The sequence below is a fragment of the Schistosoma haematobium genome, chromosome 1 (genome assembly GCF_000699445.3).
Source record: "Schistosoma haematobium chromosome 1, whole genome shotgun sequence".
In the NCBI taxonomy this organism is placed as follows: Eukaryota; Metazoa; Platyhelminthes; class Trematoda; order Strigeidida; family Schistosomatidae; genus Schistosoma; species Schistosoma haematobium.
Genome location: NC_067196.1, coordinates 86,915,614 through 86,929,805, shown reverse-complemented (window position 1 = coordinate 86,929,805; position 14,192 = coordinate 86,915,614). Strand labels below are relative to the sequence as shown.

At 35.6% G+C, this 14,192-nt stretch overlaps 1 protein-coding gene across 2 annotated transcripts in view; it reads left to right on the top strand.

Moving 5' to 3' along the window:
- Positions 1-3,956: 3,956 nt before the first annotated feature.
- Positions 3,957-14,192, top strand: part of MS3_00002358 (uncharacterized protein) — a 45,377-nt gene continuing 35,141 nt past the window's right edge. Inside the window, exons 1-7 of one of the 2 annotated variants that reach the window (XM_051209923.1) lie at positions 3,957-4,049; positions 4,086-4,136; positions 4,176-4,287; positions 4,320-4,601; positions 5,593-5,816; positions 9,795-9,881; positions 10,260-10,445. Coding sequence is in view for 1 of the 2 variants with exons in the window: in XM_051209924.1 (XP_051075410.1) it covers positions 5,792-5,816; positions 9,795-9,881; positions 10,260-10,445 (298 nt within the window). In the remaining variant the exon portion in view is untranslated. Of the gene's footprint in view, positions 4,050-4,085; positions 4,137-4,175; positions 4,288-4,319; positions 4,602-4,788; positions 5,817-9,794; positions 9,882-10,259; positions 10,446-14,192 lie in introns of those variants that run through there. The other variant, XM_051209924.1, reaches the window with a different exon arrangement.

Genomic DNA, 14,192 nt, shown 5'->3' with positions numbered 1-14,192 from the left:
AGAGGCTCCTGAGTAAAAACTGTCCCGTAATAGTTTGCCAAAGCCTCAACTTTTTCCTGAAAAGCCTCTTGTGCTATCGTAGGTAGCAGCAAATTGTTGAATTTCACGACACTTAAGGAGTAAAACGTATGCCTACAGTCCGTTCTGCAGTCATGCCTCCAGGTCCTGGTGTTGTAATAACATCTAGTAGATGTTCGAGGGAATGCCCAGAACTGTCTAGGATGCAGCAAGTCCGTAGAAGATCACCCCTAAGACTCCTGTATTCAAAAGGGTAGAAATTCAGTGATTGGAGGCGCTCTTTAAAAGACTTGAATTTAATTCCCTCAACTGATATCGTGGCTCTCCATTGAATAAGTGAATGATTGTCCTAACCCTTTTGCAGTGAGATCAAAACAAGCAAAAGAAAGGTGGAAGGCGTTACTAACCAACGAACATGATGGTAGAGAGAAAACTTCGATCATTTTATGTCTGTAGGGCAGAACATTTTGTCAAATTACGGCTCCCTATGGTCACGTGGGATGTCACGAACCAATGGTATTGATGTTGGTTTATTATGAAAATACCTCTTCAAATCGTGTTTGTGACGTTGAGTTGGTTTATTTTCCTACCGAGTAATCCTATTGCAATCAAAATCAGACAATTCGCTAAAAATGAAGTCTCTTCAAGACCATATGAAACCTACAAAAATGGGCTCAAATAGCTTCGACAATACGGGAGATAGCCATTTGGGCATCAGAATACTATTTTATAAGTACACATAATCCCATACTTTCAGCTTCTTTTGCCAGTTGTTTATCCACTCACACCTTACTGCAGCAATGTGGAAGACTGTCCTGGTCTCCCACATTGCACGAGTATCCCATGTACCTAAATAAATAGAACAAAATAACATCAACGCTAAGTTAATGTGAGTTCTTTCTTGTCTATTTTTTATCAGCGTTTTACTCTCCAGTACACTATGTTGACTTGCAATTAATATCATTTCTCCACGCGTTATCTTATCTACAACTCATATATTTCTATACTTTTCCACCTATTCCCTAATTTTCTCCATTTCCTTCTTTAAACTCAATTCAATATTCTTCTCAATTACACAGACCCGATTTATTATTATTATTCTATTATTATTACTTTTTTATAATATGGCAAATATAATGCTAACATTATTGAAAATTGTGCATTATTGCATTTTTTGAAGAAACCCGAAATGGTTTCTTCACAACACTTACGTACCCATAAGATGTTTGTGAATAATAATAATAATAATAATAATAATAATAATAATAGCTATCCTACAATATAACCCCTCTTATAGCCTATACTGGGATTGGCAACCTATACTTTATACTATAGTCAAATAAAGCATTGCATCGATACCTTACCCACTGTCCATAATTCGTAACTGCCTGGTAAGCTCGTAAAGTGGTATTTATAGAAACAATGTTTTCCAACAGGATGTGAACCACAGAGGATTGTGTGAGGTACGATATATATCTCAGAAATAAGCTTAAATGAGCCTAACATCACAGAAGGAGGGAGGGTGGAGTTACTGACAAGCGAGCATTGATGATGAGGGCGATGACTTCCATTCACCAGTGTATGTGGGGCAGAACATTTTGTATGAATCAGGCTCTTTATGACTGAGAATAAGTCAATCAATCTGTATTATAGATTGTCTTCCTACGCTCACCACTCAGACTCATGTTTCCAATTTTACGCTGGATTAGCTATTCTACTAAGACAACCTATAACGTGTTAACTCGGACTCTTACATTAAGACTGTATGGCAGGCATCGGATGAGAAGAAAAAGGAAGTCAGACAACAAAAGACGTGGTTATTGGTTTACTTAACACTACTCTCTATACGCACTCTCTGTTCTAATAAACAGCGTTTCTTATTCCAACCCTGACTTCCGTTCCTTCATTTGAACTTACTGCACCTTGGTAGATATCACAACTCATTGTTTTTTATTACTACATTCTGTCATCGGGAGCCTCTAATCACATTTCGCTCTAGCTACAAGAGTTAGTATGAATTTATTCTAATAATTTATCATACCTCTGTCTGTTCGACTACAAAATCTTATTGTTTGTTGTTCATATCCATGTGCTCTGTTGCTCCTCAGCTTCTCTTTTTTTTCAGAATCTTGCTCTGGAGGCAGAGATATGGAACTTCTGACATGTAGAACAAACTAAACTTACGTGTACTTCCAAGGTCACAGTTCACACCAAGCGCTCAACACGTCTACTTTATAACAACTATGGACTTTAAAAGTTGCATTGCATAAATACATAGCACGACTAAAATCCTAACACAACTATGCCGAGAGTTGATCCGATGTATAATGTGGACGCGACGCCACTTTGGAGAATATTTTGAAGATTACTCAGTATCTCTGGAGGAGTGAATTGATACTCACTTTTATAGACTATATTTATTTAACGCGCATACTGTGAAACGATAAATGTTGTAATTTGTAGTGCACGTCTGTAGAAATGGCGTGTACCTGCCTTTACAGAAATAAATTATATTATATTACCTGAATTCTGGCCATAAAGTTGTTAGTCCTCTTTCCTGTTGAATAACAGACTCGGTCGATTTCATATTGCTTATTGACTGATGTTTGACCATATTACCAAGCGTCCAAAAATGCTCTGGTCTTCTTTGTGTTTCGTCTAGACAGCTCAAGACAACAGAGCAATATATAACTGATCTACATATACCTTAGTCAAGCAGAGAGGACGATAACAGTTGAGAGAATACGCATAATTATACACTAGCATAAATAGTAGGGTATAAGAATTTTAAAGAACTCTCTTTAATAGAGTCCTGTTAAAGGATATATTATAATATTGTCGTAGTATCTGACCGAGACTCCCTGGCTCGTATTGCTCGCTATATACAAGAAATCAGAGGATTTAATTATTTTCAAGAAGGTCTTATCCCACAACAATCCACTCCAGGTAGTATGAATTTAGAGACTCTTCAAAGTGACCAAGCGGATATTTTCATCTAGTTATCTACTTTGTTATATTTAGAGCCATCTCAATGTCCTCAATTATAACTTGTCTCCCTTGTTTCCAGTCAACCTAAATACAAAGGATAATGTCGGTGGAGCCGAGAAAAGAATTTCACAAGCGTGTACAAGTTTTGCAGAACGGCAGAAAGCAAATTCTGTGTCAATCGACGTCAAAGTGTTTACCATGTCTAAACGTCTTATTCAAGCAAAAATACATAATTATGTATGAAATTTCAATTAGATTCCTTTGAATACAACAATAACTTAAACGCGACATCGACTTTTCAAATAACGAAAAACAGAGAAACCTATATTTAGTACAGAGATGTTTTGGACATGTTGAGAACACTCATAGTTCTATTAAAACGTGTCTCCCTTGTCTTTTTATTAAAAACGGGATAACGATCGTTGCGGTGTAGTGCATTAGGTTGTATTAGGCTTTGTCAAACACATGACGTCTGAAAACTGGCAGGAATGCCAGGTTAAATCCATGATAAAGAGAGGGTGATAAAGAAACTGTGCATTCTCCTGAAATTCAATCGATTGTGGTCAAGGCAACTTCAGCAGTGTTGTATTTAGGGCCAGCCTTGGTAGCACTATGAATTCTGAGTAAGTAGAATGAGATTGTCTGTCACTATGACATGTTTTCAGCTTATATCGTCCGCTTCCCCTCTTTCCTCTATTTTTATAACTGACAATTCCCTGAGTTTTCTCGTACAAACAACATTTTAAATACTTTATCGCATCAGTTACTGAAAATAATTAGTAATACACTATATATGAGGTCTGTGCTTGTATAGACTACTTTATAAAGCGAACCCACCACTTACTTTTTCCTTTAAACATGGTAAATTAAACTTTAAACAAGAGAAAGAAACGTTAATTTTATCTAATTGTTTTCTCACTATTTGTTTAGAACCTCCTCTTTTTGCTTTCGTCGTAGCAATGAATCTGGAGAACTTTCAAAATATTTTCCTGATGACATGTTAGCTTCAAACATCCGACATCCTAAAGAAGTCACTGTCAGAGGTTAGTTTGCTGAGCTTTTTGACAAAATTTTATCAGTGTACAAGGCTGAGAATCTACGTGTCGCACCACGTTCCGATCATAAACAAAGTAGATTGACTACATAACTTGAAGTAATTTTTGTGACAGAAAAAGTTAGCCAGAAATGGAAATGCGTTGTTCTAGGTGGAAAAAAGAAAATTAGTACAGAGTGTATCTATGCACCGGATGGTAATCCCGTTTGGAACTTTGAAACTACACTGTAAGCCTCCAAATTTTTAATACACTGTGTAGTAAAATTGCAACTAGGGGTGATCCAGTTGTCCTCTTAGTTTCCGATTCTGAAGATAATCATGTCGGTCAGGTAGTTGTACCCGGAGTTACAATCCCGCCAAAGCCGACAGATCCTTCTGTTAGTCTTACGGATAATTCCCGACTATGCATCATGGAGATGGAACAAACTAAAAAGACGGAGATTGGCTTTGGAAGACTTTATTTCTGGATTTGGGTGGAAGAGTACCGTAGCGAGGAATCTAAAAGCAGGAGCACCATGGGGTCGATCTTAAGCTTGTCGAGGTGAGTTCCCATTCGCTAATGGAAGTGAATTTTATATGATAATCGTGCTTCGTGAATTGTGGTTTATTTGGTTCCCAATGTCAAACCTCATAGTGCGATGGGGTTTTAACTTCATTCGACATTCCTATTTTTGAGATAAAAATGGTTGATACTTTGCTCTTTTTCATTGTCTTAATTTAAATAGACTAAGCACTTACTCTTTAGAAGATATAAGTATATTTCTCTTGAAGAAACAGATAATTATTTGTCATACAAAGCCGGAAAAATGTTAGTTGCAACACGATTATGCAGCGATGAACGGTTCATGTTGGGCGAATTGTGAGGCTTTTTCTATTAAGAACAGTAGGGTTTGCGAGTTTTCTAGTTCTACAGGACTGTTTGGAGAACATTTTGTGTAGCTTAGATGTTCTTTAGCACAAGCCATGAATTTACAAGAAGAATCTCTGATATGAAATCTACGAAATCTATGGGCATAGGAATGACTCGTGATACTAAGTACATGTTACGTGGTTAGGATCCACGCCATAACCGCGACCAGTGATTAGCACTTCTGAGTAATATAGCTAATAATCTACCACAATTGCAAATGTAATCAGTCTTCATCCTCTTTTAGTTCCAAAGTTATAGCTTTCCTCCATAAACATCAAATCTTTTCTCAAACCATGTTTCCAATACTTATTCTTTCCGACTGTCGCTACTATTAAAATTATTTTGACTTCCTTTCAATTCATCTTTTCAGTTTTATCACCTCATTTTGATTTTGATATGTTGACTTAGGGTGACATATACTGGTGTTCGACTTTACATTAACCACTACTGACTATCTACATTAAATTAACCGTTAGCTCTTGAAATTGTCTAATTCTTATGTCGTATGAAAAGTCATTGCAGTTTCTATATTTCGCGGTCGAGCAAGTTTTGAAAAAATGGTAATAAACGGGCTCTAATGGGTTTTTAATTATTATTGTTACTAATGCTTCTTTGTTTTTAGCTTACATCTTCATAAAGACAAAGGTTCAACACCAAACTCATTAAATTATAGTGGAAGTGTTATAAGTTTATCGTCAAATAATGATGAGCACAAGAAAAAGAAACGGTGGTATAAGAAAGTAGCCAATCATGCATTACATGTGCCTGCTCCAATTCGACAGTCACGTTCACCTTCGAACTCAGTGTTGAATACAAAGCCAATGAATAATGGTTACAATCCATTTGGTATGCAGCCTCTTTTTATCTTATTTTAAATATATCTGCAAATATCTTTAAACCAGGTTAATTTTATTAATTAATCTAGAAAAATTGATAAAATCAGTTGTACTGTTTATGTAATTCTCATTGCTTTGACTAACTTGTCTGGCAGTTTGTTTTAATGTTGCTAGAATATGAGTGCTGATCGATAGATGATGCAAAATAGCAGAATGTGGTTAACTAATAAACGTTCATGAGATCGATTTATTCATAAGATCTGTCAAATAAACTGGTATCAGAAGACAAGTAGCTGTCAATCAACGTTTCAAGTGAAACGACTCACATATTTACTTATATACTTATGTATGCAAACGAAACAACCAAAAATAACTAAAAGTCGTTTGAAACACACACGTTTGTAAGATTTGTTCTAGGTCATTCACCATCTAATAAGACATCCAGCGCATCAGCAACCTCTGCAGCAAGTGAACATTTTCACGTACCTGGTTAGCCTCATCGATGGAGAAGGAGGATCTGATGCAGATGTGAAGGCACTGATTAAAAAGTGTGGGAAGTATCCCTACAAATGAAGAACATATGGAACTCAAAACAAGTGTTAACCAATATCAACGTCGGAATCCTTAATATGAACGTCAAGACAGTTCTACAGTATGAAGCTGAAGTATGGAGAACTTCTACAACCATCATCAAGAAGGTACAAGTATTTATAAACAGTTGTCTACGCAAGATACTCAATGTCCGTTGACAGGTTATCATCAGCAACAGCCTACTATGGGAAAGAACAGACCAGCTTCCAGCTGGGGAGACAATTAGGAAAAGGCGGTGAAAGTGGATAGGACATACATTAAGAAAATAATAAAACTTCATCACGAAGCAAGCTTTAACTCGGAATCCTGAAGGGAAATGGAAAAGTGGAAGACAAATGAACACACTGTTTCGGGAACCGGAAGCAGACATCAAAAGAATAAACAACAACTGAAAAAAACTGGAAAGGCAGAGAACTGAGTTAGTTGAGGAATTCTGGTTGGTAGTCTATGCTCCTCCTCGAGAGGTAACAGACATAATAAAGTAAGTAACCCGCCATGCCACTGAAACGAAAAGTTGACTATAAGACCTAACACTTGGCCGACATATTGAAATGGTACTAAGTAAAATAGTTAAGGGAAGAACTTGTGGACCCATTGATTGGTTCGAATTTGAGTATATAATACATGTACCTTAATTCACAAGAAACAATTGCCTGCATAAGTTGATCTCTACTTTTATTCTTCTACTACCATGTTCCATATCTTAAACAGATTTGATTGAAACGATTCCCCAAAATCAAACCTAACGGTCAGGCGTTAGTTGATTAGAGAGCAAGCGAACTACTAACTGATTCCCTCTAATCACACGTAACGATTCACAGTCCTTATTTCGCATTAATATTGTATATAGAAGCATGTATTTTTGTTATGTAAAATACCTATTCTTCTTGTTAGTTGTTTTGTCCTTGATTTCGACGTATTTGGAGGCTTACATCATTAATCCGGTCGCGCGGACAGCCATCATCTGCACACATCCTACCACTGTATATCATATGTTAGTCAATATTGTGACCGTTGGTTTTCGCAACCAAAAATCTACTCGAAATCATAAAGTATACACCATCATAGCGACGACGAAGATAGAAAAAATTGATTGTTATAATATCAGTTACTATGGATGCTTAGAAATCATTATGGCTCGGTTGGTGCAACGACAATTTAAATTTATCAAAATACTTCTTCATGAGTTCATATGTGAACACCACCAACAAATCATTAGTGCAAAATCAAATACACGTCCTAAAATTGCATCACAGATGGAAATCTTAGTTCACACAATATTGCAATTTTTCTAGGCAGTGATATAATAAGGTCGAGTGACAGCGTTGAATACACTGGAAATTCTTCTATATAGAGTCCAGAACTTCCAGTCGTGGTTATATAATATGCAGCTAAATCTACTAAGCACATGCCAGAATAATCTAGTGAACTTATTTTTAATTTCGAATCCCTCATTGGCTCACACTTTTAATTCGGTCACATGAGCAGTCATCAACTAGGCACTAATCATATCACTGTGTTCATCTATCGGCGGACATTCTGTTCATCCATCTTAACAATTAGACTGATGTTTAGCTAGTTGAAGTAAATGTGATCGGCCGCTAGGTATGGACAAACAGACACTCAGATTACTGACGATTAAATGTTTGACTTTCTTTCCTATTATTGAGTTCTTATCTGGACTTATTTTGATCGAGTTTTGTTATCTGAGCTGGATGGTTCGCTCATGGCGATTTCATCGTTTTTGTGAACGACATCATCAGCACAAACTTCAGGTAGAAGTGAAGTGTTCGAATTTCTCCACATACGGCTCACAGCTTGCCCTGTGAACCTCGATGTTGATTAGTTCTTGTTGACCTTTAGCCTGTTGTTGTTTACTTCTTTATTTTGTTTATATCTCCTATTGATTTGATCTTTGGTCCTATATTTGTCCGTAATTTTTCTGATCAGTTGATCGATTTGACTTCTGTCTGAAGTTTGTGCTACTGATGCCGTTCAGAATAATGATGAAAGCTCCACGACCAAACCATCCGACTCAGAGAATAAAACTCCAATAAAATCATCTATCAAGGCTACAAAACTTCTCTGAATTTACTTAGTGAAGACTGCATACAGTAGTGTTGAGTAAAGCATTGCCCATTCCTATCCGATATGACGCGATCCAGCCTGTGTATAGTCTGTTGTTCGAGTATCCAGCCTCGTGGTAACGGAATCTAGATCCACGGCCCTATTATCGAGTGGTAGAAATATATCCAAGCCTCAATAATACTTCGAAATTTAACTAGAGCTCGTAAAGAGCAAACCTGATGAAACCAAGCCGTTTTCAGACGTGAACGTGGATGTATAGACCAAATATTCACCCTTCAGCAGATTATGAAATACAGACATACTTTTCAACGTCTTACCATAGTCTTATTTCTTGACCTAAAGGTGGCGTTTTACTTCGTCGATCATGAGGTTCTGTGGCAATGTCTGTCATTGAAAGGCGTACCAAAGAAGTACATTAATCTTGTACAAGCTCTCTACTCAAATGCTACTGGTCGATTGAGAGCAGTTTGCTTCGTCCTACTTTATAGATGTGAAACATCAAGAGTAGAGGATATTCGTAAGCTTCTAGTACTCGATCATAACTGTCTACGAAGCATCGCTCGTGTATTTTTGGACCACAGGGTAAACAATGCCTGGGTGAAAAATAGATTATTAGGTAATGACGGGAAACCACCTGGTGAGGTGGTAAATCTTTTTCAACTGAAGTGGTTAAGACACGTGCTACGTATGCCCAGCCACCGTCTACCCCGACGGGACGATGTTTTCTAGTCCAGTGGTAGTATGTAAGAAATCCTGAGGTGGCCAAACCAATACATGACATAAATCCATGAAGTCACTGACAATCGGACTTGACTCTGTTAATAAGTGTAGACTACTTGGTTGACTATTGTGACTAGTGGTTAGAGACTTTGAATGAAATGGCTAAAAGTCGTTTGGAATAGAGCAGGTGCATCCATTTTTTGTCTTCTCGTAAATCCTGAGATTGTAAATTCCTTATAATTTTTTCTGTTTTTATTTCACTAATTTATATACCATTTTCAAGTCGTTTATTCAATGCCTAATGTTTTCTAATACCACTGATACTGTTAGTTGTCTACCATTCTGTGATTTGGTGTGCTAACGGGTATGGCAATTGGAACCGATGTACATACGTTGTGACTGAATGTTTGAATATATATCGTGGGATTAAAGAAAATATTGACATTCATCTGTTATATCATAAATCTAGTCTATCAAATCATTGAAAAGCACTCTTTCCATAACATTTACAGTAATACATAAACAGTTATTACATATGTAGATTAATTAATATCATATTTATTTTATTACTATTATTATTTAATTAAAGATTATTATCAACAGAATTTAAATGAAGAAGATGGAGTCATTGAAGAAAAGGATGGAAGTGTACTTGGAGCTTATAGTGAATTAACAGGTAGTAATTTTAAATTCATTAATTTATCATGCTATTATGGTTGCTTTTACTTCGTCTACACGTATGGGACGTTAATTTGCCTTAGACGAATATCTACACTAGATTCCCTTCGCAGTGTCTATTCTATAGGACTTTAATAGAACTCAAATGATCAAGAAAAGGTAATTAACCTGACTAGAATGTAAATATATTTCCACACCAAAAACCCAATACAATCCAACAACAATAAACAATCAGTCAATAATAAGTAATGAGGATAGAGGAATATATAACTCATCAGACTATTTACATGTCTGACTGAGCAACCAACCAATCATTATTATTCTCACCTGAACATCATATCATTTTACTCTCTTTTTTTTCTAATGAAAAAATTAGCTAATTCATTGACATCCTCATCAGCATTTGCTACAAATCAATTAAAACGCCGAAATTCAATGCATCCAAGTAAAAGAAGTGGATCAATTGCTTCAAATATTGATATTAGTATGAAAGATCCAGATGAACATTTAAAAAATAAACCGGAATTATTAAGAATAGCACCAAAATGTGGTCCATCTTCAGGTAAGAATTAGTGAAGTTATTATTTTGTATTATGTTTTGTTTAAGTGTTTCATGTATATTTCATAACTTTCCAGTTATTTCATATTTAACACTTTTTTTTAACAATATACTTCGGTATTTATATGTGTTTAATTAACTTATGAGCAGCCCCCGAATGCCCTGGTATGGCCGAGAATGGGGAGAGTCAGCTCTCCCTCTCGATGTGCTTTCACATAGGTACGCGTATACAGCCACTGCCAGGGAAGTCCTACTCACTAGCTACTCGTGGTGGGGGTGTTGTTTACGAAATCGAGAAGACGAAAACAGAATATGTGGCGCTGTAAACGGGTTGATGGACACGGAAAGTCCACCTAGGGAAGTTGGAAAACCCTGATTCCAAATCAATGGTGCACATGGCCTCCAGTACCCTAAAGGAACAAATGGCGTATGTACCTGTTGTTAGTCTCTGGTTACCATGGGACCGCATCTCCTAAGGGTGGTCTACTACCTTGTGGATTAAACCTTTAGGCCAAAGGCTCGGCGTGTGGCTTCCTAAGAAAACCACCTGCTTCGGTTTGGGTAACTGGGCAGTATCCCAGCCCTTACATAAATCAAATGATTTATGTGGCGCATATGTATTTGCTGCCTCCTTGTACCAATGTTTATGTGTTTAAATAAATAAAATAAACTTATGGGGATGATTTAAAATTCACTTTAATCGTCCGATTTTGTTCACTGCAAGTAATGAACGTAATTAATGATGTAACGGACAAGATGTGCTCATATCTATATGAATTTCAATATGATGTGGTTTAATTGTAAAGGTTAGTGCCTACCTTGATAATATAATGTTAACTGGCATGGGATTAGTTTGACAAAAACTTCGTACGGGCAATGAAGAACGTCGTACTAATTCATGAAGTTATTGATTCCTTGTCTGAATCACATCCAGAGTTGTTATAACTCATTCAATTACTTTACTGTTTTTAAGGTTAAGAATTGATACTGAGTAATCATAGAATGTAATTTATCAAAGAGGTTTGCTTTTTACAGCAACATCATTCTTAGTCAGTATAATCACATTTATCAAATATTACTAGTGATGATAACCAAAACTTTAACTCGAACTTTGTGATCAAAATTCATTTCTTTAGTGATAGTAGATTATGTGATATGCAAGATAGTTTTGATCAGTAATTTGATAAGGATGTATTAAAAAAACAGGTTCGGTAATATATTTCAGTGATTATCTTGATTCTTCTTTGACTACAGGGTAGTATTAAATGTATTTACACGACCAAATGACTGTAAATTATTAAAGTAGTGCAACTTTGCTATAGAATTATGTAATGACACTGTTGACCTCTGAGTATATGACAAAACTCATAGAATTGAACTAACCTAAATAACTTATAGCTGTGTACTTATTAACGGTGGGTTACGAGGTTGATTTCCCGATAATCTCATGTGAAGCTCTTACCACCAATAGAGTCAGCCAGTAAGTAAGTCATTGGTAACGTAGAAAACAAATATGTCAGTCCAATACACCACAAGTTAAATCAATATAATAAGAGAAGAAACCAATATGATGAGAAGCAAAGGAAAGGAACTAACTGTAGTTGTAATAAAGATTTAAATATATAAGATGCAGTTCAAAAGAAAGAAATGAGATCAAAGAACGAAGATTCAGGAACGATACTCAGTGTTTAAAGGAAAGAAGAGAATATCGGCGTTTGTACTACATCAATCAATTTGTTCTTTCTCACCCCACTTCTTAAACCACTGACTATGAGTAATCCGTGGATCTCAACCAGCAAGTTTGCACTTACTAATATATAACCGATCAGCAGTCAGTGACTTCATGGATTGATTTCATGTCTTTATTTACCTACCAGATGACACTAAATGATAGTTAGGCTATATCGTTAATTAATTGAAGCTTAGAATGCCAAATACTGGGTCCCGATTTAGTGATTTAAGGACAATGTACTTATTATGAAACCTTATTGTGTTTGGTTTAAACCCAGGCAACGTATCATACAGTCTTAAACTAGAACAAAACAGTTATTTATTGTTTCACATTTTTTAATGATTCCTTAGTTGATGTAAGTCTGTGATAAAGAACTACCTTAGGAGTTTGAAGGTTAATTTAATGTACGCGAACCTGTAATTTCAATAAGTGATCCATAAATACTTAGACCATTGGAATCCTATTCTCTATGAAGCAAACTGACTATAATTTTAAGCATCTGGTGCACATCACCCTTTTTGTTCTTTGATAAATAATAATCATAATTTAGTGATTTTAACCCATATATCTGTCTTTTTTTTCGAAACCTCAATAGATTTTTTTATTACGATTATGTTATAAAATTACTTTAAATATTCCAGAACTATCACCCTAAGCAGTTATAAAAACCTTGTTAAAAGTGTAGTTCCTAACTTCACCTAAATCTCAAACAACTTATTCATTTAAATAAGATGAGGGAAACAAGATTTACAGAATAACATGAATTCATTGTAGTTTAAGGCTCCTAATCAACTGCGAACGTCATAGACCTACGTTTGTAATATTACCTAACGTTGAATTCATGAGTCAAGTAAAGCTAGACTACCATTGAAAACTTGGAAATACTGGACTGGTGTCTCGTCTTAGAAAAGGACTTCTCAGCCGTGCGCATCCACTATCCCTCACACGGGATTCGATCCCAAGACCTTCGGTCTCGCGCGCGAACACTTGACCTCTAGACCACTGAGCTGGCATCCAACAGTGTTAATGTCTAACTTGCATCAATCTATGATTATGTGCAACGCTCCATCCATTATCTGAGGTGAATAACTGTCTCACACCAGACACGGATTGGACTCCATTGGTTATGGATTCTCACCAGAAGTCAAGGATATCCATCTTGAAGTTAGTCACTAGTGAGCAGAATGGGGACTTGTGGAAATCGACTCATGAATTCAACTTTAAACATGCTTCAATCTCCATAAATCTTCAATCTGATAATATTATTATCATAAAATCTTTTTTAAACATTGTAATTAATGAAGTTTAATTGGAAACAACCTAGGAAATACAGAGAACAAACAGCATATTTAACATAATTGTTAAAACTGATTAGTATTTGTTTGTTAAAGATGAGGTCATAACAAGAAAGGGTTAGACTTATAAATGATAATAAAGAGTTGATGAATACCCCCCCCCTTCAAAATAAAACAAACAACAAATTGTTTACAAATGAACTATTATCATAGTATCTAATGAGAAATCTTGAACTAAAATGAAATTATATTATTCTACAAATTTTATTATTCTAGTTTTGATATAAAAAATTATCAAAAGATCAAGATGCATGAAACTTATTGATTATTGAATGATAATCACTGAGATGGTGGGGAAAATTTGTAGCTAAGATGGATGATTTTGATGGAGTTTTGTTCTCTAAGCTAAATGAACCAAACCATCCAGCTCAAAGAACAAAACTCCATCGAAATGAATGATAATCTATTTTTCAAATTCAAAATGATGTTGAAAATTGGAAATAATTTAATTTAATTTAATTAGCTTGTATGTAAATGTAGAGAAACCATTCATGAAATGTAATGAATTCATTGTATTCTGTAAATATATGATCATTATTTGGAATAGTAATTTTTGGGAAACAAAAATCTATGATACAACTTTCAACACGTCAGCCTGTTTGAATATCTGGGCTACCTGTTCTTGTTATCTAGCTATTTCAACAAGTTATCTACTTTTGTTTG